The sequence below is a fragment of the Microcaecilia unicolor genome, chromosome 2 (assembly GCF_901765095.1).
Source record: "Microcaecilia unicolor chromosome 2, aMicUni1.1, whole genome shotgun sequence".
Taxonomy (NCBI): Eukaryota; Metazoa; Chordata; class Amphibia; order Gymnophiona; family Siphonopidae; genus Microcaecilia; species Microcaecilia unicolor.
Genome location: NC_044032.1, coordinates 233,906,846 through 233,930,989, shown reverse-complemented (window position 1 = coordinate 233,930,989; position 24,144 = coordinate 233,906,846). Strand labels below are relative to the sequence as shown.

At 40.0% G+C, this 24,144-nt stretch overlaps 1 protein-coding gene across 2 annotated transcripts in view; it reads left to right on the top strand.

Annotated features, from left to right (window-relative positions):
- Positions 1-24,144, top strand: part of JAK2 (Janus kinase 2) — a 283,942-nt gene that overhangs the window by 204,669 nt on the left and 55,129 nt on the right. For both annotated transcript variants that reach the window (XM_030193799.1, XM_030193800.1), the window contains 3 exons: positions 3,043-3,177; positions 10,044-10,131; positions 22,397-22,524. In XM_030193799.1, coding sequence (XP_030049659.1) covers positions 3,043-3,177; positions 10,044-10,131; positions 22,397-22,524 — 351 coding nt within the window. The remainder of the gene's footprint in view (positions 1-3,042; positions 3,178-10,043; positions 10,132-22,396; positions 22,525-24,144) is intronic.

Below are 24,144 nucleotides of genomic sequence, written 5' to 3'. Positions count from 1 at the left end.
AAGAATCTCAGTTAAATTTAAGTTCAATTGTTTTTCATTTCCTTGAAGTGGAATTTGAGATTCCATCTCTAATTGAAGTTCTGGGGACTTTTTATTTGTTGCATAAAATATGCGATTTACTGCAAATTTAAAGCTTATATGAGAGTACAGCTATCATAAACTGAGTGATGGATTGTATCTTATTCTCTGATATTAGAGTGTATTAAATATTAGAGATTTTTGGAGTGGAGGAGTGACCTAATTGTTACTGTAACACAATAAGAACCAGGGAAGTCCAATTCAAATCCCACTGCAGCTCCTTGTGATCTTCAGCAAGTCACTCAACCCTACATTCCATCAGGTACAAACTCATTGTGAGCCCTCGAGGGACAGAAAAAGTTACTGTACCTGAATATACAGCACCTTGATGGCATTTTGACTTGCAAGTGGTATGTAAGAAATTAAAACAAATTACTTTTCAGTTTGTTTTAATTGCATGTTCTCATATAAAGCATCATGTATATATATGTGTATAGAAAGTAGGTGCACAGACAAAAAGCATTTTTATATGACATACAAGAAGGCATTCCAAGGGGTGGCATTTGGGTAGGACTGCAGTGTACATGTGTATTTTACCAAATACAGTGTTCATCTCTGTTCCTCCTCAGAGTGGGTGTAGATTTGTGCAAAAGAAAGCTTTCTTTCTCATCTGTAAGTGGTGTTTTTTTTTTTTTTTTATAACCATTTAAATTTTTACAAGCGATAAAACAACTTGCCGGAAATACAGAGAAAGTAATATATAGGAATTATTTCAGTCGGGTAATTCTATTCTCTTCCTTAGACCACTAAATGGGAGAATAAAACAAGATAAGGAGATCAATTAAACAGTAAACAGAGAACAAAACAAAACGTGGTATTAACCTGATTATCCCCTGCCCTCACCGAGAGTTAAATTCCTTCTTGAGCTGTGAAACTATCTGAAGGATGAAGAAACCTCAGAAAGAGCTGTATTTTATAATAGATCCTAGTTTTGGGAGGGCTGTTCTGTCCAAGTACCATCATATGTGACTGTCTGTGGGGAAAAGGTGACAAAATGTTGTGGATGGCCAATTTTTTTGTCATAGGTTAATAGATAGTCCTAAAAACCTAAAAAGTTACGTTTGAACTTTTGTAACTTTAATATGTTTTTCACATAAAAGGATGAGGTTTGTATTGCAAATTGTTTGCTCTAACAGAATTCATGAAAAGCTCATTTTTTGTGTCTGGTGACTTTATTCATTGCTTCCCAGAGATGGTCACACATGATGTAAAAAAAAAAAACAAAAAAAAAACTACTATAGGGTACAAAAGGAAAAAATAAGTTTCACGTAAGAAAACCCAATCTGAAAATCATGAATAAATTGAAGTCCTCCTGTAAGGAAATAGAGAAAAGAGTCAATAAATAAATATATATATATATATATATATATATATATATATATATATTTGGTGAATATATACATTATAGAATCACTAAAGTATAGAAACAGAATAAAGAACTTTAATAATGCAGAGAGTAATGTATAGGAGGAGAGCAATTGCAGCAGCTGGAAGAGTCTACATACAACATATTTTATAAAATACATGCAATTGTATTGTTACAAAATATGCATATACATTGCTACTTCAAACGTTTTCCTGTAAATCACGTAAAACTGCTGTTTGTACACCTTCTTTCTCTGCATATAGAGACCATGCAGTTTTATAAGAGCCACACAGAAAATGCTTTCTAAAATGACATCCTAAATTAGCAATTCAGTTGACTAATAATTAAACCTGATGCATGTCTATGTACATGTGTTTACTGTCACACTGCCCCCTCCCAAGACAGGGTCTAGGTTGGAATGCCTTGTTAGTGCACTGGAGTCTTATCCACCACTCCTGCTCTGAATGGCCCAGAGTTATTCAACCATTAAGGACCTCCAAAAGGAAGTCATCCCATAATAGTTCACCAGGGGTTTCAGGTCTTTGGCTACTCATACATTCAGGGTGAAGTGGAAAAGAACTATTATGATACTCAGCAGTTTCTTATAGTTCTCTTTAATGTCCTTACCCAAAAGGAAACAAAAATGCAAAATTCCCACAAGTCTTTTCAATAGATAGAACAGTTCAATAGAGTGACAGAAATATGCAAATCAGACCCTCTCCCAACTTGTGCAAATTTAGTAATGTCTTTCCTCAAACAGTTTCAGCCAGGTGCCTTGAGATTTTAAAAAAAATTTTCCAGAGCTTCCTTTCAGCCTAGTTGTTTTCAAAACACAATTGTAAAGCGCTGCGTACGACTGGTAGCACTATAGAAGTGATTTATAGTAGTAGTAGTAGAGACACAATTTAAATCACAAATTCCAAGTTTCCATTTTCTAAACCCTTTTTTTGCCCAGAAAGCACAAGCAGGGAAAAGGGAGGAAGACCACCACCTGTTTGCTTTCCTCAGCCAGTTAATGCCCCAGCTGGCCTTCCTTTAATAGGAAGAAAAACAGAAGGAAAAAAACAAAACAGAAAAACTCACTAAGTTTCAAAAAGGTTCAATCTCCATATCCTCTTGGCTGGCCTATTCAGGAGTATTCATTACTTCTTCCTCAACGTCCCACATCATGTGTTTCCTCCGGAAGCTTCCTCTCCTCCTCCTCTAGCCAGGGAAGGTGACCCTTAAAAGTTCTACCTCTTAGTCTACCTTTCTCTGATTGGGCCCTTCTGTCTGGGTTTCTCATTGACCAAGAGTAAACTACATTGCTTTTCCTACCCCCCCCCTCAGGGTGAAAAATCCTCACATTCCTTTATGGGTTCCAATTTGTAGGTGTTCCTTCCCTGCTCTTGAGCATTATACTTTTTGGGCCTGCTGTTTTGACCCGGCACTTCTAAGTGCTCCAGGAATTCTATAGAGGGGGAACTTCTTAGCTTATCCTGTGTAATTGGGGACCTACTGTCTCGGCCACTCTACTCCTCTTAGTGATTATTATATAATAATAGTATAAGAACACATTTCTTTACCTCTTGTAACGCTTTTTTTTTTCTTATTTTAAGCATGAGAGTCTTGGACAAGGTACCTTCACCAAGATATTCAAGGGCTTAAGAGAAGAAGTTGGAGACTATGGTCAGCTGCACAAGACTGAAGTCCTTCTAAAAGTTCTAGATAAATCGCACAGAAACTATTCTGAGGTTTGTTTCATGTTTTTCAAAATATTTGTGCATGTAACGTGTGTTTGTTGCTTTGTTTGGATGGAATTTTTTGCCATTGGGTGCAACAGATTTAAGGCCCTGTTTACTAAGCAGCATTATAGGCACGTTAACATTTTTAACGCGCGTTAACTGTGTATGCACATTAACCATGTACATGCCTACAATATTCCTCTAGGTGCCTACATAGCATGCGCGTTAAGTGTAGGCGTGCTAAAAACACTAGCACATCTTAGTAAACTATTCAAGGTTGTTAAAACACATTTGGACTGTGAAATATTGCAGGAACACCTTAGGAAATTATAAGAGTGGGCATCCAAATGGCAGATGAAATTTTATATGGACAAATGCAAAGGGATGCACAGTGGAAAGCATAATCCAAATCATAGTTACCTGATGCTAGGGTCCACCTTGGGGCAAGCATCCAAGAAAAAGATCTAGGTGTCATTGTAGACAATATGGTGAAATCTTCTGCCCAATATGCAGTGGCAGCCAAAAAAGCAAACAGGATGCTAGAAATTATTAGGAAAGGGATGGTAAATAAGACCAAGAATACTATAATGCCAGTGTATCACTCCATGGTGTGACCTCACCTTAAATATTGCATTCAGTTGTGGTCACCGTATCTCAAAAAAGATATAGCAGAATTAGAAAAGATACAAAGAAGAGTGAGCAAAATGATAGAGGGCATGGACTCCTCTCATATGAAGAAAGGCTAAAGAGGTTGGGGCTCTTCAGCTTGGAAAAGAGATGGCTGAGGGGAAGATATGATTGAAGTCAACAAAATTCTGAGTGATGTAGAAAGAGTAGAAGTGAATTGATTTTTTTACCCTTTCAAAGAGTACAAAGGCTAGGGGACACTTGATGAATCTTCATGGAAATACTTTTAAAACAATCAGGAGGATATATTTTTTTCATTCAACGAATTGTTAACCTCTGGAACTCTTTGCAGGAGGATGTAGTAACAGTGGTTAGCATATCTGGTTTTAAAAAAGGTTTGTGCAAGTTCCTGGAAGAAAACTCCATAGTTTGCTATTGAGACAGACATGGGGAAGCCACTGCTTGGCCTCGGATTGGCAGCATGGACTATTGCTACTATTTGGGTTTCTTAAAGGCACTTGTGATCTAGATCGGCCACTGCTGGAAAGCAGAATACTGGGCTAGATGGACCATTGGTCCAGTATGGCTATTCTTATGACAAAGCTAAACATCAAAGAAATAGAAAAAGAACCCTTAGTGCTTCAGTTTCAACAAGAAATATCAGTTATTCCTCAATAGTTGCAAATGCATTGGAAGGAATGCAATCGCTCAAATTCAAAGAAAAACACAAAAAAGAAACAATGTAATAATTACTGCCTGCACAAAATCAAGTACTACCCTCTGCTAGCATAATTTGATCTCTAACCAACAACATAAGTAGCAAGAGAACTGCCATAGCATTTCAAAGGATTGAATTAGTGCTTTTCCTGGGGTATTTTACTAAAGTACATTAAGCTCTTAATGTGCTTATAGGGCAGATGTAACTGCTACAGCAGAACTGTGTTAGCAGTTATAGTGACATAATGGTTTGCTAATTTGTGTGTAAATTGCATATTGTGTTACAGGGCAGGAACTAGAGGGAGAATTGGCATGGACCACAATACAGCGAGCGCCTGGAATTAAGTCACACTTTCATTTCTTCAGTTAGTGTGACTTCACTTATTGCTTCTAAAGTAGGCTAATGCACGTGTGTGTGCTTTAATTCCAGTGGACGTGCTAGGCATACCCCCAACAAGTAGCACACAGTCTTTTCACCTAATGCACACTGATTTTTGCTGTTGGGGCATGTTATGTGTGAAAACATATAAAGCATGTTGGTAAAAATACCTCATTAGTAGGGGGAAAATTTTAAAAAAAAATAACACGTTCTTTCCCAGAGTGTTTAACTCTACACTTCTTGGGAAAGTGCAGGAAAAGTCATACTGGGAGCCAGAGTACAAGGTCAGAGGGGAAAAAAACTCCTCTCTCAGGCTCTGGATTTTAGAAGAAAGATAAGGATATAAATTTTATGTCAATGGAAAAGAGATAAGCATCCGCAAAAAAAAAAAAAAAGCAAAACAAAACCCTGAAAGAACCTAACCCCCAATCCCAGAGACTATTGAAGGTCACCACTATAGTACCCTTGTTTGTGGTTTCCTCATAGGCGCCCAGTATAAGAGGCATGGAGAGGCTAAGCCTCCCCCCTGCTGCAGCAGAATGGATCAGCTGTGGAGTCCAGCTGCTCTGAGGGGATTAAATTGTTGATTTACCTCCATCCTCACAGCAGGAGCTGCAGTGAAAGCCCTCTAGCAGTTGTAGAAATTGGTTTATGGTTTGTTTACCTTACTACTGGGAAAGCAGGGGGGGGGGGGTGTTGGCTGGAGGTGTCCTGGATTGCCAGGGAGATATTTAACGAGGATGACTTCCTGACCTGCACTGAGGACAGATAGCAGCAGAATCGGATACTGGCCAGCATGATCAGAAAAAGTCACCAGACAACAAAGGTAGAAAAGATCATTTTATTTTCATTATAGTGTTTGGTATATGTCCACTTTGAGAATCAGGTGCTCAACATTAAAAGTTTATATTTATTTATTTACTTATTTATGGCATTTTATCCCACATTAAACATGAATTAGGGTGTTTTGTGGCACTACATGAGAATTGTGATGATATGATCCCTTGTTTCATATTGTTGACAGTCTGCATTTTCCATATGGGTGGTATATTGGTGTATTAGGTTCTGCCCAGTGTAATATTTATGGTACAGTAAGGTTCTGAGTGTGTTTTTGCACAAAGTTGTGCACAGTGTTTTGCAGTTGAACGATTGTGGTTAGAATATGCTTTGAGCAACCACTTTATTCTTTGACATATGATACATATCTAATATCTAAATTTAATAAAAGGTATTAATTGTGACTTTTATTTTTATTTATTTTTTCTGCATGTTATCAGACAATTATGGATTTAAGCTCCACCCCTGGCCCCACCCCTAACCCCGCCCCCTTTAGCCTCCCCAAACAGTTGGGCCACCGACCGCCTATGGGTTTCCTGCAACAATGTCTCAAGAATCTGGGTCAAGTTACTCTCAATAGTCAAATCAGCAGATTCAGTTCCCTGCTGCTTAAAAATTATAGGTAATGAAGCATCTTCGAATTTTAACACTGGCAAATAATAATTGCTTTAACATTTCCTTTGGCGATATTACAGAACAATAAGGAAAATTTACAAGACATAAATTGTTAGCCTTTAGAGTATTCACAACCTTCTCCAATTTAGTTTCCAAAAGAGAATTGCCCTTTACTAAAGCAGAATTGCCCCAGGTACAAAATTTAGATTCTATTACTTAGCTTCCCATTGTTCTAGAACCTGTGGGATAGTTGTGTCCATCAACCAACCTGAAGGTGGAGATTAAAAAAATACTGAGGAGCTGGACTGGATGCCAAGGGACATGTCTCAGCTCAGTTTCCATTTCTCTATCTCCAACAGGTGGATGGACACCTTTCAGCCTCTGGTTCTGATTTTGCTCCTGATCCAGTTGGTCTACTGGTCTCCAGAATAATGCATTAGAAAGTAATTTGTTGTAAGAAGCCAATTTTACATACTGGGGTAGCTATGGATGTTTAACATTTAGGAAATCTATTATGAATGAGAATTGTACACAAAGCAAAGAGAAAGTTAATGGTAAATAGAGTAATAACCAATTCGGATAATAATTAATTGTTTGAAATATGGTTGCTCTTTGTGAGGATTTGTTTGAATAGGAACAATTTGAGGATTTTGCAGAATCTAGTATATTCATGTATATTTCTTATTTTGGGTGGTAAGAAGTTCCACCACTTGGTTCCTAGATAAGTGAAGTCTGCAGATTGGACAGTTTTGTAGATCACTTTTTTGCAATTTGGGAGGTGTAGTCTGAGATAGTTTCTTGCATCATATTTAGTGTTTCTTTGAGGTAAGTTTATTAATGTTACCATATATTCTGGAGCTATGCCATTTAGTATTTGAAAGATAAAGGTACAGAATTTGAAGGTGATTCTTGCTTTGATGAAAAACCAGTGGCACTTTCAAAATGAGAGATTTTATATATGAACCTGGCTGCAGTGTTTTGAGCTGTTTGGAGTTTTTTCAACAGGTACTCCTTACAGCCAGCATATACAGGGCCGGTCTTAGGGCGAGGCGACCGCATAGGGCCTCACGCTCAAGGGGGCCCCGCGCGGCGCGCCTGAACTCCACCCCAACCGCCCGAGTTCCAGTCCCCCTCCCTTTGAATTTTAAAAGTCATCTAAGTTACCTCATCGGGCTTATGGCAGCAGGCGGCAGCAGTGAAAAGCATGCGAGCTACTCGGCGCTTCAGGAGCCTTCCCTTCCCTCTCTCAGCTCTGGTCCCGCCCTTGCGGAAACAGGAAATGAGGGCGGGAGTTGGGACCAGAGCTGAGAGAGAGAAAGGAAGGCTCGCACGCTTTTCACTGCTGCTGCCTGCCGCTGTAACCTGACGAGGTAAGATTATTTTTAAAATTTGGAGGGAGGGCGGGAGGCCCCTGGAGCTTGGAGGGAGGCCTCAGAGGGAGGGGAGCCTTGAAGCTAGGAGGGAGGGGGGCCTTGGAGCTTGGAGGGAGGGGGCCCTTGGAGCTCAGAGGGAGGGAGGGGGGGCCCTGGAGAGGGAGAGAGGGGGGGATGGTCCTGGAGCTCAGAGGGAGGGAGGGGGGATGGTCCTGGAGCTTGGAGGGAGCTCAGAGGGAGGGGGGATGGTCCTGGAGCTCAGAGGGAGGGGTGGTGGCCGTGAAGCTCAGAGGGAGGGGTGGCCGGCCCTGGAGCTCAGAGGGAGGGGGCCCTGGAGCTCAGAGGGGTGGAGTTAGGGTGGGGCAGGGCTAGGATGGGGCCCCATCAAATTGGTCTGCACAGGGCCCCGCACTTGCTAAGACTGGCCCTGAGCATATATATGGCATTACAATAATCGAATTAGGATAATGTTAATGATTGTACCAATAGTCTGAATGTTTCTGAGAGGATCTGATCCTTAGTTTCCAAAGAGACCTGAAAGATTTTGTGATTACTGTGGAAACTTGAGTATGAAATGTTAAATATCTATAATTATACCTAGAATTTTCAGATTATTGTCAATGGGGAATAAAGTGTTGTCAATTGTGAAACTGTTGTAGTTGTTTTGGTCAAATGGGTTGGTAATGGCCATGAATTTAGTTTTTTCTTTATTTAGCTTTAGTTTGGATTCTGAGGCCCAAGTTTCCATCAAATTTAAGCCAAGTTTTACCCATTGTAAGATGTCTTTGAATTTTTGAAGATTATGTACATGTATCTTGGTTAGGTTTAGTAAAGAGATTTTGAATTTGAGAATTATATGTTGAGATTTGTCTAGACAACATCCTATCCAGACCCTCAATTGCCAGCCAGAGACCAGAAGAACTGCTGCATGCTGTTGCAGAGGTGGATTCTAACAGCTGAGGAGCTTCTGGATATCTTGTTCCCCTCTCAGAAGCAGAAACTTGCTGACTGATATCTTTGAGAGACATCTCCTTCCCCCTCCCCCTTGTTGCATCCACAGTCACACTCTGTGTCAGGTGTATCGCCATCATCCTTTGGGAACGCTTCTTCTCCAATGCTGAAAGGTCTCCTGGTGGCCAGATTCAGCAGGGGGCTGCCTGGCATCTGGACTCAGGGAGATCTCAGAAGCCATGGGAGACAGCATGTTGATCAGCTCCTTGTACCCCTGTAATTGCTCTCTGGATATTGACACTGTAACTAATGGTGATCCATGGGTTCAGAGGTGGAAGCAGAAAGAGTGACTTGCCCTCACAACTACCTCCCTTTCTGTTTCCCGTTTCCAAGAAAACCAAGAAAAAGTAAGAATGAAAACGCTCAGGTTGTGCTATCAGCCACCTTGCTTCACCCTCTGGTTACCCTCAATATTTATCTTTATTTTGCTGTTCTGGAACTTTAGAGCCACGGGAACTCTATCTGAAATGAATCTGACAGAACTTTTGGAATCCTTTTTAGAGAATGTGAGTCAAGGACTGCTTTAGTGGTTACCTTTGTCTTGGAGCCTGACCATAATGCAGTAATATATCCTTATTTCTATACTCTGAATGACTTCTTAGGTTCAGTGCTATATCTAGGGCAACACAAAAGCAGCGCCAAACATTCTTAGTGCTATCCTCTAGAGTAATGTTTCCCAAGTTCAGTCCTGGAGTACCCCCTTGCCAGTGACGTTTTCAGGATATCCACAATGAATATGCATGAAAGAGATTTGCATATAATGGGGGCAGTGTATGCAAATCAAGTTCATACATATTCATTGTGGATATCCTGAAAACTTGACTGGCAAGTGGTACTCCAGGACTGGACTTGGAACACTGCTTTAGAGTATTGATGTTGGGTTTTACCTACTTACTTCATTTTCCTTGTACTTGTATTTTAATATCTGAGGGCAAATTTTATATTTTCATTTATTCTAAGCAATTGTTAGAGCTTATTGTTGCAAAGGAAGAAGTAAACAGACATGATGTAATGGAGCTACAGTACTGTAAGGCTGACTTGTAGCTTTATTGTGGGATTTGGAGTCTATTCTGTTTAATTTTCTGAAAAGTTTATTTAAACCTGGTCCCAGGATATTATCCTAATTATCTGGTGGATGAATTTGGAACTGTTTTTTTTTTGTCTTCCCCCACCCCCTTTTTTTTTTTTTTGCTATTTTCTAGATTTCTTTTGTCACAATTTGCTGTGATTTGTTATATTGAAATTTCAAGATAAAAAAAAGAATTTTGGAGAAGTGATTTCTGTGAACTATTTACTCTGGTTTCTTTGTTTTACAGTCTTTCTTTGAAGCAGCAAGCATGATGAGCCAGCTTTCTTACAAACATCTGGTACTTAATTATGGAGTCTGTGTCTGTGGCGAGGAGAGTAAGTCATACCAATTTTATGTTTACAATAAGAAATCACTTCTTTTTCAACAGCCTAGATTTTCATTATGCGTTTTGGATAAGTTTGATTAATGCAAACATGTTGAGCTTCTCAAATTTGTCATGGGGACCCCACAACCAGTCATATTTTCAGGATATCTATCTACATGAAGAACAATTCTGTAACAGGGCATCCACTTTATGCATCATTTGAGCATGTAAATATACAGAATAGTGTCACTTTCACAAGTATACATCTACACGCATAAGTGGTAGCAAAACATATAGCTATTCTGTAAGAGTGCACGTAAGTGGCATAGTGTAGAAACGCATGAGGGGCAGTCATATTGGAGTGGCTGTACTGCTATGGATTTACAGCCTGTCTCACTGACACAGACTACTCAGTAATTACCATGGATTCTTTTGGATTCATTTTAGATAAATGAAACCTTTATCAGAGGTGCTAAAATCTATAATGATTAAGATATAGACAATGATTGGCTATATACACACAATGATTAGCTATATAAACAGTCATTACATCACTGGTGTCTACATCTAAGCAATGCTAAGAGTTCTTAGACCAGGAAAAGAAACAATAATACACTATACATACAATCATCACTGGTCCTTACATCATCCAGGCTCTTATCAGCTGGGGGGCCCGTTACAGCGAAAGCCAGGAGCTTTTTAGACCAGGAACAAGTCCTCTGCGCAGAATGTACGTTACTCACAGATGAGCTCCCACTCTGCTGTAACAAGCCCCCCTTTTTATTAGGCTTGGAGCTCATGTTCAGAGCTAAGGAAAATTACAGAATGCTTCTCTGTTTAGGTAAACAAGCCATACTGTGGGAACGTGGTCACATGTTTTCCAAGTCCAGGTGGCCAAACTGAACTTCCGAAAACAAGAATCATCCTCCCTTTTGTATACTTAATTAATTCTTATCTTCCAACTTGTTTTTGTATTTACAAGGAAAGTTACTTTCGGTCAAAGACAGAAGATTCCAGAGTTCATTATCTATCAAAGCAGGGTTGAAAAGCAATCCTTTACATCTTCCATTACAGTGGCATGGCTGGGGCTGCCACTTAAGTAAGAATATAATAAGTGCCTCTCCGCCTTTGTCACTCAGTTACGCTGCCCTGCCACCAGCACTGGCTCCTCTCTATTGCAGCCCGTCTCTGAGGAAATAGGAAGTTACATCAGAGAGGTGTCTGCAGTACAGAGAAAGAAGCCTGTGGCAGGGCAGTGTATGGGAATCGCTGCCGCCACTGACTTAAAAAAAAAGGTACACTTGGGGAAGGGGGTTGGGAAGGGAGGAAGAAGCCAGACCACGGCAGTGTGTGGGGGGGGGTGGAAACGAGCAAGATGCCGCGCCATGAAGAGTTCCACCTGAGGCCACCACCTCAGTTGGCCTCATAGTAAGGCCGCCACTGGGGGGGGGGGGGTCATTAACCCAGAGATAGAGTATCTGATAGATTCAAATCTTATAATACTGTAAAATGGGAACACAAGAAAATTGTGTTGTAGGTAATGAGTAGGCTAGCAAAGAAGATGTGTAATCTAGCATGGAAACTTGTGTGTAAGCATTAAGATTTTAAGTGGGATTCAGAACTCCACTAGCTACCAGTGCTGTTTCAGCAATGGTGTAACATAATCATAATAATTATCTGTAACTGGATGTATTTACATCTCAAAGCAATGAATTACAATAATCTATTTGATTTTGATTTAGCACAAAGGTATGGTGGATCAGTGTAAGAATAGCCTTGGTATTAAGGACTGAGCAAACAGATCAAATCATCTCGAGTGTATGGAAACTTTTTTTTTTCCACACTAGAAATCATGAACAGAGATTAAAGCTCATAATTCAGAGCCACTCCCAGTACCTTGATAACAGAATGCTAGTACAACTATCCAAGGAGATATATAGTGGCAGACTACTGAGTATGGTATTGTCTAGAAAAATCTTAGAGCCTAAATTTTTTCTTGGCTCATTTGTTTCCTGAATATTTAGTTTTGAGTCCTTGGCATGCATTGGATACCCTGTATGCAATGTCGTGTACAAAGGTGTGAAAACCTTTACATTATTCACATTCAGTATAATTCAAAAGGCATTATAATAAGAGCTTGTTTCACTGATGCACACAGAATAATCTGTATTTTTATCGTAAAACAATTATAGAAAATATTCAAAAAGTATTAAGAATAAGAAAACAAAGTATTGACTGCAAAAGCTTTCCCACTCCTTGATTCAGTATTTAGTGGAAGCCCTTTTTGCAGAAATAACAGCCATGAGTCATTTAGGTTAAGCATCTACCTACTTTACACAGCAGATTGTACTATTTGTTGTCCATCCTTCTTGGCAGAATACTGCTTTTTTAGATTGGCTGGGGATTTTGTGTAGACTGGTGTCTTCAGATAGTGGGAAATGGACCAATGACTCCAGGGAGACGGGATACTGATGTACAAAGTACCACTTTATTCACAGACTCGACACAGTACCGTGTTTCGGCCACAGGCCTGCCTCAGGAGTCTAAACAATAGGTTAAAAGATGTAATAATTAAAAAATGCACATATACATATACGTATAAAATGAGGCAAAGAAATATCTCAAAACATACACAGAAAACCTCTGAAAAATACATATATATAATAGTATAAAACAGGCAAAAAAACTTCAATACATACATAGAAAAATCTACACAGATAACTTCTGAAAAATATGTATGGACTCATGTATAGATGTATATATTGTAAATAAAAAAAAAAAAAAAAAAAAAAAAAAATATATATATATATATATATATATATATATATATATATATATATATATATATTAAAAAGTGGCTAATGACAATGTATGTACCCAAGGAAATATACAAATATATATATAAGAAATATACATATATATAAAAGAGGGGTGTGTAAAAAAAGGCATACAAAAATATATAAAACAGGAATGCTGATTTAGCAATAAATCTGGTGTATGATAACAAAAATCTGCAAAAAAAGGCTGATAAGGCTGAAAACAACATCACTGCAGCTGATCTGCTGAAAAACTGGGGATACTATACATGAAGATCGTGGTTAGTGTGCTTGTATAGATAGGAACTATGGCATTATCTCTCACAGGAAAGAAGGAAAAAAAAACGTTTAACCAACCTTAAATAATTCTGGTACAAGGAGTCGATCTGGAGGTTAGGAAATAAGGATCAGTCTGAAGGTTAAGTGGTCTGAAAGAAATATATATTAACATTGTGAAAACCAGCCATGATAGTGCAGCACGGAGCAGATAGGAAAAAGACAGCTAAAGAGCATCTAGAAAAAGAAGCACGAGTATATCACAGAGCAAGGTGTAAAAGAACAGCTAAAAAGCATACCTTTAGAGAAGCCCTTGAAAAATAGGAAACGTCTGCATTTAAAAGTAAACAAAAAAATGTCTAAAGAAGGGAACGGAAGAGGGGCGTGAGTGCAAAACATACCTTTAGAAAGACCCTTGTAGATTTGATACGTTGGTTAGAAAACGGAACAGCGTGTAGACTGCTGGTCAGTTGTAAACAAAATAGCGTATAATTGTGTGTCGGGAGATCATATACATTTGTTGGCGCCAAAAAAAAGGGGGAAGTTTGAATGACCGATTGACATGTGCTATGCCCAATAGTCAAAACGAGAGTGGAAGATTGGCATGCGCTGTTTCCAATCACGAAAGTGGGTAAAAACGAGAGTGGAAGATTGACGTGTGCTGTTTCCAATCAAGATCAAAATTCCAGGCTCCTCATTTGGCTCTGAAGGGGCTTCAAAGGGACAGGAGTCAGGACCTGCCCCTTTGATCACGCCCCTTGGGGTATGCAGTTGCATCTGCAGCAGAGCAAAGATCTTATACAGCAGAGGTTCTTGCTGAAGAGTCAGCAGACTTCCTCCTGCCTGCTTTAGTACCTGCATCAGCTGGCACCTGGTAGGTGGCATAGATCTTATACATCAGGGATCCTTGCTGACATCGGCAAACGCACTGTTGCCTGCTATAGTGCCTTTGTCAACCGGTACCTGGCAGGTGGGTTAATGCTATGTCCCTCAGTTTTGCAGCCTTCAGTCATTTTCCAAGACCAATGGTCACTTTCTCCAATTCATTAACTTCGCTATAGTCATCTGGTGTTCCAGTTCTTCCACTCCTGCTTCCCATATCTCTATTAAAGCCTCTTCAGTTGTTTAGCTCATCTGGTAATACTGCTCACTGTAGACACCATTCCGAATGGGAGTAGCCACCAGTAGCATATATTTTCTTTCTGCAGCTTTGCTGTGCTCTCTCTAGTCTCTTATCTGCAGTATAACTGAACACAGGTCTGCATATAGAGAGATTTTATTTGTCATTCCATTCAAAGCTTTTAATTATTGATTGCATTCTTTGATCTCATATTTATGTTCACAAATCACTGTTTCTCTTGATAAATTGGGCCCTGGCTTTCCAAGAGCCCTGTGAGCCCTGTCTATTTTAACTTCCACTCCTCTGATAGGATGTACTCTTAAGGCTAGTCAGATGTTTATTTCAACTGCTTTGAAATCCATATAAGCCTCCGGCTATTTTCCATATCCTTCAATTTTTCTAGTTTTTGAATCTTTACCTTTTCCAGCTCCCTGACCACTGGCTACTGTTGCCCTGTCCTCCTGCTCTTTACATTTAGCTTTCACTTCCTCCAGCCTTCTTCCTAAATTTGCCACATCTACAGAGATAAAGTCCTGTCTCTCCCAATTTCCTCTATTGTGTATGTCACACTGAATGGTTTCTGATCTTTAAACAAATGATGCAATAATTTAAAAACTGTTTACTCAAGTTCCCATTGTCTAATAGGTCAGAAACCATGACATATGAGGGGGGGGGGGGACGGGACTTTTTCATATCACTGTACTAGTATTTCTTCCATAGTGTCCAGAGGTTTGACTTTTACTGCGGCCAGTTCATCTGTAAATTCTTTAAATTGTCCTCTGAAGTCATGGTGGGTAATTGGCTTCTCTTATGCGCTGCTCAACTCCTTCTCCTTTTCACATGTCTCCCTTTCTGCCTGTTGACTCATTCATCACCATCTTTGGGCCCTCGTGGCTCTCCTCTTTTTCAGTATTTTGTGTGTAATCTTTTAAATTGACTCTTTTTCTTCTTGTGATCATTCTCTGTTAATCCTGACCAGCTTTTTTGATTTCACTGTATTTATCATGATTTTATATTTGTGGGTGGGATTAAAATTTGGTGTTCATGGGGCTCTGGCTTGGAGCTGTCCCTCTCACATGTCTGATCTAAGATATGACATCATTTCTGCTTGTATACCTGTGGTTTATATTGTTTTGCCCTACATTCATTACTTTGCATGTGGCCACATTATATTTGGAGTGGAGGAGTAGCCTTCTCCTCCCTGTGACTTCTTAACCCACTCCCTCAACCAACCTAACCTGGCCTCCTTCTCCTCCTTCCCTGAGATCACCGAAGAGGAAACTGCTCGCCTTCTTTATTCCTCTAAGTGCACCACCTGTTCCTCTGATCCCATTCCCACCAATCTGCTTACCAACATCTCTCCTACAGTTAACCCCTCAATCTGTCACATCCTCAACCTCTCTCTCTCCACTGACACCTTCAAGCACGCTGTAGTCACACCACTTCTCAAAAAACCATCACTTGACCCCACCTGTCCCTCCAACTACCGCCCCATCTCTCTTCTACCCTTCCTCTCCAAATTACTTGAACGTGCTGTCCACAGCCGCTGCCTTGACTTCCTCTCCTCTCAGGCCGTCCTTGACCCGCTTCAATCCGGCTTTCGCCCACTACACTCAACAGAAACAGCACTCTCTAAAGTCTGCAATGACCTGTTCCTTGCCAAATCCAAAGGTCACTATTCCATCCTCATCCTCCTCGACTTATCTGCCGCCTTTGACACAGTCAATCATAATTTACATCTTGACACACTGTCCTCATTTGGGTTCCAGGGCTCCGTCCTCTCCTGGTTCTCCTCGTATCTTTCCCAACGCACCTTCAGAGTATTTTCTAATGGCTCTTCTTCCACCCCCGTCCCGCTCTCTGTTGGGGTCCCTCAAGGATCTGTCCTTGGACCGCTTCTTTTCTCAATATACACCTCTTCCCTGAGCTCGTTGATCTCATCACATGGTTTCCAGTACCATTTCTATGCTGATGATACCCAGCTTTACCTCTCCACTCCCGACATCACAGTTGAAACCCAGGTCAAAGTTTCGGCCTGCCTTTCAGACATCGCTGCCTGGATGTCCAACCGGCATCTGAAACTGAACATGGCAAAGACTGAGCTCCTTGTCTTTCCACCCAAACCCTCTTCTCCTCTTCCCCCACTTTCTGTCTCTGTTGACAACGCCCTCATCCTCCCCGTCTCTTCAGCCCGCAATCTCGGAGTCATTTTTGACTCCTCCCTCTCCTTCTCTGCCCATATCCAGCAGACAGCTAAGACCTGTCGCTTCTTCCTCTATAATATTAGCAAAATTCGCCCATTCCTCTCTGAACAGACCACCCGAACCCTCGTCCACTCGCTCGTTACCTCTCGTCTTGACTATTGCAACCTTCTCCTCGCTGGCCTCCCGCTTAGCCACCTATCCCCCCTTCAATCTGTCCAAAATTCCGCCGCACGTCTTATCTACCGCGTGAACCAATACTCTCATATCACCCCTCTCCTCAAGTCGCTTCACTGGCTCCCGATCCGCTACCGTATACAGTTCAAGCTTCTCCTGTTGACCTTCAAGTCAATCTGCAGCCCACCATTACCTCTCTACCCTCCTCTCCCCATATTTTCCCACCCGTAACCTCCGCTCTCAGGACAAATCACTGCTTTCTGTACCCTTCTCCACCACCGCTAACTCCAGACTCCGCCCCTTCTGCCTCGCATCACCTTATGCCTGGAACAGACTTCCTGAGCCCATACGCCATGCGCCCTCCCTGCCCATTTTCAAGTCCTTACTCAAGGCCCATCTCTTCTCCCTTGCTTTTGGTGCCTAACCACCTTCCCATTCCTGATACCTACACTGACTACATAGTTTTTACCTTTAGATTGTAAGCTCTCTTGAGCAGGGACTGTCCTTCCCCATGTTTAAACTTGTACAGCGCTGCGTAACCCTGGCAGCGCTATAGAAATGCTAAGTAGTAGTGGTTAGTGCAGTGGACTTTGATCCTGGGGAACTGAGTTCGATTCCCACTGCAGCTCCTTGTGACTCTGGGCAAGTCACTTAACCCTCCATTAACCCTTACAAAATAAGTACCTGAATATATGTAAACCGCTTTGAATGTAGTTGCAAAAACCTCAGAAAGGCGGTATATGAAGTCCCATTTCCCTTTCCTTTTCATCTGCAATTTAGATGTCCAATCTGCCATGTCATAAAGGCCTCCCATAATTCCTCAGAATTTATTCATGATCCAATAACTTTAAAAAATTTTATATCATCTGCAAATTTGATTAACTCACTCATTTCCTTTACAGTCCCGGTACAGATTCCTGATGTATTCTACTAGTCTTTTCTCCACTGAGAAAACCCACCCTTAAGTTCTGCTTTCCGTTTTCTGTTTTTTTCACCAGTAATCAATCCACAGTAAGGCATTACCATGTGTCCCATGACCTTTTTAATTTCCCAAGGAATCTCTCATGATTAGTGCATTCTGAAAATCCAGATGCATTATATCATCTGGCTCACCTTTATATTTTTATTAAACCCCTCCAAAACAAAACCTAACTAGGTTATTCTCCGCTAAATCCATGTTGTCTCTGACCCATTATGCTAGGTCTGTTCCTATGTTCAGTAACTTTGTTTTTCAGAATGGGTTAACTTTTTTTGCCTGTCACTTATATCAAGCTCACTCGTCTACATTTCCTGGATACTCCCAGAGTCCTTTTTAAAAATTTGCATTGCATAGGCCACTCTGCAGACTAAAGCAAAGAATTGATTTAATTTTTCTGCCATGGCTTTTTTCCTTTGGTAATCTAATGCCAACTTCTTCACAGGCTTTTTGTTTCTAAGTACTTCGAAAAAACTTTTATTACTAGTTTTTGCCTTTGACAAGATTCTTTTCAATTTCTTTCTTGTGAAATGCCTTATTAATAGACCAGGACTGATACTCAGAAGACTGTTCGTGAGAAGCTAACTAAACTAAAAGTTGACAAAGCGATTGGGCCTGATGGGATACTTCCGGGGGTACTCAAGAAACTTGGAGAAGTTCTGGTGGCTCCTCTGTCTAACCTCTTCAATGCTTCCTTGGAGTCTGAAGTGGCCCCGGAGGACTGGAGAAGGGTGGATGTGGTCTCTCTGCACAAGAGCGGTAGTAAGGAGGAGGTTGGGAATTACAGACCTGTCAATCTGACCTCGGTGGTGAGTAAACTAATGGAAACACTCCTAAAGCAGAGGATTGTGAGGTTTCTCGCATCGAATGGACTGCAGGACCCAAAGCAGCATGGCTTCTCTAGAGGCAGGTCATGTCAGACGAATCTGATTGATTTCTTAGACTGGATGACCAAACAGTTAGACATGGGAGGGGTGCTAGATGTGGTGTACTTGGATTTTTAGTAAAGCCTTTGACACGATTCCGCACAGAAGACTGATAAATAAACTGAGTACCCTCAGTATGGGTCTTAAAGTGACTGACTTGGTTAAAAACTGGTTAAATGGAAGGAGACAGAGGGTAGTGGTAAATGGAGTTTGTTATGAAGAAAGGAATGTTATCAGTGGTGTACCACAGGGATCAGTCCTCGGGCCGGCTCTTTTTAACATCTTTGTGAGTGATATTGCGGAAGGGCTATCTGGTAAGGTTTTTCTATTTGCAAATGATACCAAACTCTGTAACAGGGTGGACACCCTGGAGGGTGTGGATGGCATGAGGAAGGATCTAGCGAAGCTTGAAGAATGGTCCAATAATTAGCAACTAAGATTTAATGCTAAGAAATGCAGGGTCATGTACTTGGGTTAAAAGAATCCAAGGGAATGGTACAATATAGGGGTTGAAGTGCTTCTGTGTATGAAAGAGGAGCGGGACTTGGGGGTGATTGTGCCTGATGACCTTAAGGTAGCCAAACAGGTAGAAAAGATAACAGTCAAAGCCAGAAGGATGATTGGGTACAAAATAAAAGGGATGACCAGCAGGAAAAAAGAAGTGATAGTGACCTTGTATAAGTCTCTTGTGAGACTTCGTGTAGAGTACTGCGTGCAATTCTGCAGACCACACCTACCGAAAGATATAAATAGGATGGAGTCGGTCCACAGGGCGGCTACAAAATTGGTAAGTGGTCTCTGTCATAAAACATATAGGGACAGTCTTATGAACCTCAACATGCATTGCTGGAAAAGAGGCAGGAGAGAGGGGATATGATAGATGTTTAAATCCTCAGTGGTGTTAATGTGCAGGAGGAGAGCCTTTTCCAAATGAAGGAAAACTCGAATCAGAGAGCATAGGGTGAAGTTAAGGGGAAATAGGCTTAGGAGAAATCTAAGGAAATGCTCTTTCACGGAAATGATGGTGTATGCATGGAATGGCCTCCTGGTGGAGGTCGTGGAGACGAGGACTGTGTCAGGATTTAAGAAGTTGTGGACAGGCAAATGGGATCCCTTAGGAAAAGGAGCAGTTAATGATTACTGAAGAAGGGCAGACTGGATGGGCCATTTGGCCCTTATCTTCCATCATGTTTGTGTGTAACACTCTATCGATATTCAGCCCGTAGTGGTGCGCAGCATACAAGCAGCTTCCAGCCGCGGGCTGACTTAATCCTAGATATTCAATGCCAGGGGCATGCATGGTTCCTGGCATTGAATATCCGGGTATGACCGCCAACCCGGAAGTTAACCTGGCACTGGACAATATTCCGATTGGTGCCTGGTTAACTCCCTACATAAAGTTAGGACAGTTGTTTTGGTGTCCTGACTTAATACAGTTGCTTAATTAGTAGACTGAATATCGTCACTAACAGCTACTATGTTTCCGCTTCACTCCGCCCCCCAGAACATCCACAAACTAACTGGTTTTGGAATAAGCCGTTAGAGAGGATATTCATTGGCACTATCCGGTTAATGCTTATTCCAGGCGATTCTTTTTATTGTAAAATATATGTTCAGTTATGCAGAATTTTCCATTTTACAGCTGTCCCTTTGCCTTGGCCTGTATCTTAAGTACTGGTTTACTACTGTGAAGGATTGTAGCTGAGAATTGTGGCCATATGTTTTTATATTGATCATTCTTTTCTTATCCATTTCTTGTACTTCATCTACACCAATACTAGTTCAAAGTGAATTGCAAAAAGATAAACCAGACACATTCTGGAATATACAGAATACAATCAATTTACATCAACACACCTAAACTAACAGCAGCGATTAGACTAGTAGTTATTTGAAAGCAAATATTTTTGGAATAAAATTGCCTTCATCTGTTTGTGAAATCTAACATAATTATACATTTGAACCACAGACATGGGCAATAAATTCCATAGCTTAGCTATGCAATAGGAAAATAGCATGGAAAAAGCTCTTAGATTTAATACCCTTACAGGATGGGAACATTAATTTTAATTGGCTGCAAGTCACAAATTTAGAATGGAAAAATTTGATAAGTCAATATAAATAGGGTGGAGCTAGTCCATGAAGGATTTTAAATATAAAACAATATAGTTTAAAATCAATCCTGTTTTCCACCGACAACCGGTGTAATTGAATGCACCAAGGTGTACTCTCGCAAACTTGTTCAATGAGCAAATCAGCTTTGCAGAAATAAAATTTCTTCACAGAACCAGTTATGTTGCTACTTTAATGATACAATCATACAGACTTGAGGAAGTATAGGAATTATTCTTTTTTGCAGTAATCTGGCATGTAATTGGAGCTACATGGTAAGTCTTATGAGCCCAATATTCTAAGGTTTGTCTGATGATCCCAGGTTTTCTTCTAGGTCAAGTCCTAAATTAGTGTCTCTAATCTCCTTTATGACACTCTAGACCATTTGCCAGTATTACTTTATTTTAAAGCATTCCCACCACATATGAGATAAATTCTATTTTTTCCAAGAAACTTTTATTGAGTTTTCAAAGATTACATAAAAATGGAATAAGTAACTAAGGTAAATAATACAAAAATAGAACAACAATAGTATGCATAGGAGATGGGATCACAGAAACCATATACAGAGTAAAATCTAGTATATTATTATTGTGATAATGAATGTATATAATCAGTCATTGGAGACTAAGAGGCATATTTTCAAAGCACTTTGGGAGGCTAAGTTCCATATGTTTCTATGGAACTTTGGGAGGCTAAGTGCTTTGAAAATAAGCCTCATAATCAAAGTTTTTTTTGTATATTGAACCAGTCAGCTGTGCTGAAGCTATGGTATAGTAATACAGATTTCCACCAGAAAAGTTTTTCCAATTTGCCAATATCAATTGTTGTGCAATGGTAATTAATATATCAAATAAAGCTTTCTGGTGTTCTGGGATAGGAAAATCAGAGGAGCAAGGTTTGAAGACTATTGATAAGGATAGAGGCATAGTGCTATTGAATATACCACATATAACTTTCCAAATAGAATGCCAGAAAGGTTGGATCTTCGCACATTCCAATATCATATGTACTAACGTTGCAATTTGTGCCTGGCAGTGCCAACATATATTTGATGTGGCTAATTTTGCATTGTGCAATTTATATGGAGTCCAAACAGCTCTTTAATATAAAAAGTACATAGATTGTATAAAATTTGCAGCAGATAAAAGGCCTAATAAGGGACAACCATAATTTGGGTTGCAAAGATTCAGAAACCTTAGTATCCAAAATGATAAAGCAAAAAATTCTTGTATATAGCTTAGGCCATATGGCCATTGTTAAACAGGGATACAACAAATTGGTACATGAAAGGTTCATGACAGGTAAGAGTTTTCAAAACATCAGATTTTTTTTAAACAATGTGTTAATTGAAGCCATTTAAAGTATTGAGTAGAGGGCAAATGTTTTTGTGATTTGAAGATTATGAAAATATAGTAAGTCTTTTTTAACACAAATATATCTTTAACAGACCATATACCACAGTGTCCATATTTTCCAAAAAATAGTGTTTTCGTTAATGAGAAACTTAGCGTTGTTCCATATAAGATAAATTCTTTCTATTGCATCCTATTATTTTGCTGAAACTAATTTGCCCATGTGATGAAGTCTTACCAGGATTAAATGCAGTCTCTGTTTTATACGCTACTAAGGCATTTGATTAAATTATCTGTTCTTTTATTTTAAATGCAGATATTCTAGTCCAGGAGTATGTGAAGTTTGGATCTTTGGACACCTACTTAAAGAAGAACAAGACCTCAATAAACATTTTGTGGAAGCTGGAAGTTGCCAAACAGTTGGCATGGGCTATGCATTTTTTAGTAAGTTTTTGTTTGTATGTAATATGGGAAATGATTTGCTGGAATGTAGTTATAGACAGTTTGGGAGGGGGGAGGGTAATTTGATGAGACACTTGTGTCCAAATAACAAAAAGGTATATATTTTATAATATGTCCTTTTTATAAAATAGACTTCCAGAACCAGCCCCAGTAGCGCATAAATGTCAGCGCACACTGCTTCACACTGTACACTGTGCTTGCATATGCGTATTTTATAAAATACGTATTTACATTGTAATTCTGCCCAAACTATGCCCCTTGAGAGCTTCTACACATGGCATTCATTTAAGTATGCACAATCTTACAGGTACTCGTATGTATATGCATGTAAACGGTCACGCAAATTTATAAAAGACCTTTCCTGCACCAAAAGCTCTCTTATAAAATTACCCCCTTAAACCTGATTTTGCATAGGTTGTCTAGGAAGGAAGTGGGACATGCAAGCCTGGACATTGACAATTTTCCAAGTATTTTACAAAGGGCGCAGTAAACATGAAGTCTTTTGTAAAATACCTTTAAGCACATGGGCAAAATGTGTGTAGTTTGCAGCACGTCTAGCAGTACATAAGTATTTCCATACTGGGGAAAAACCAAAGGTTCATGAAGCCCAGTATCCTGTTTCCAACAAATACCTGGCAAGAGCCCAAAAAGTACAAAACATTTTATACTGCTTATCCCAGAAATAGTGGATTTTCCCCAAGTCCATTTAATAATGGTATATGGACTTTTCCTTTAGGAAGCCGTCCAAACATTTTTTTAAACTCCGCTAATCTAACTGTCTTGACCACATTCTCTGGCAACGAATTCCAGAGTTTAATTACACATTGAGTGAAGAAAAATTTTCTCCGATTCGTTTTAAATTTACTACATTGTAGCTTCGTCGCATTCCCCCTAGTCCTAGTATTTTTGGAAAGTATAAACAGACGCTTCACGTCTACCCATTCAACTCCACTCATTATTTTATAGACCTCAATCATATCTCCTCTCAGCTGCCTTTTCTCCAAGCTGAAGAGCCCTAGCAGCTTTAGCCTTTCCTCATAGGGAAGTCGTCCCATCCCCTTTATAATTTTCGTCGCCCTTCTCTGCACCTTTTCTAATTCCACTATATCTTTTTTGAGATGCGGCGACCAGAGTTGAATACAATATTTGAGGTGAAGTTGCACCATGGAGCAATACAAAGGCATTATAACATCCTCATTTTTATTTTCCATTCCTTTCCTAATAATATCTAACATTCTATTTGCTTTCTTAGCCGCAGCAGCACACTGAGCAGAAGGTTTCAACATATCATCAACGATGACACCTACTACTACTACTTACTACTAATTATCATTTCTAAAGTACTACTAGATGTACGCAGCGCTGTACACTTGAACATGAAGAGACAGTCCCTGCACGACAGAGCTTACAATCTAATTAGGACAGACAAACAGGACAAACAAGAGATAAGGGAATGTTAAAGTGAGGATGATAAAATAAGGGTTCTGAACAAGTGAATAAGGGTTAGGAGTTAAAAGCAGCATCAAAAAGGTGGGTTTTTAGCTTAGATTTGAAGACGGCCAGAGATGTAGCTTGATGTACCGGCTCAGGAAGTCTATTCCA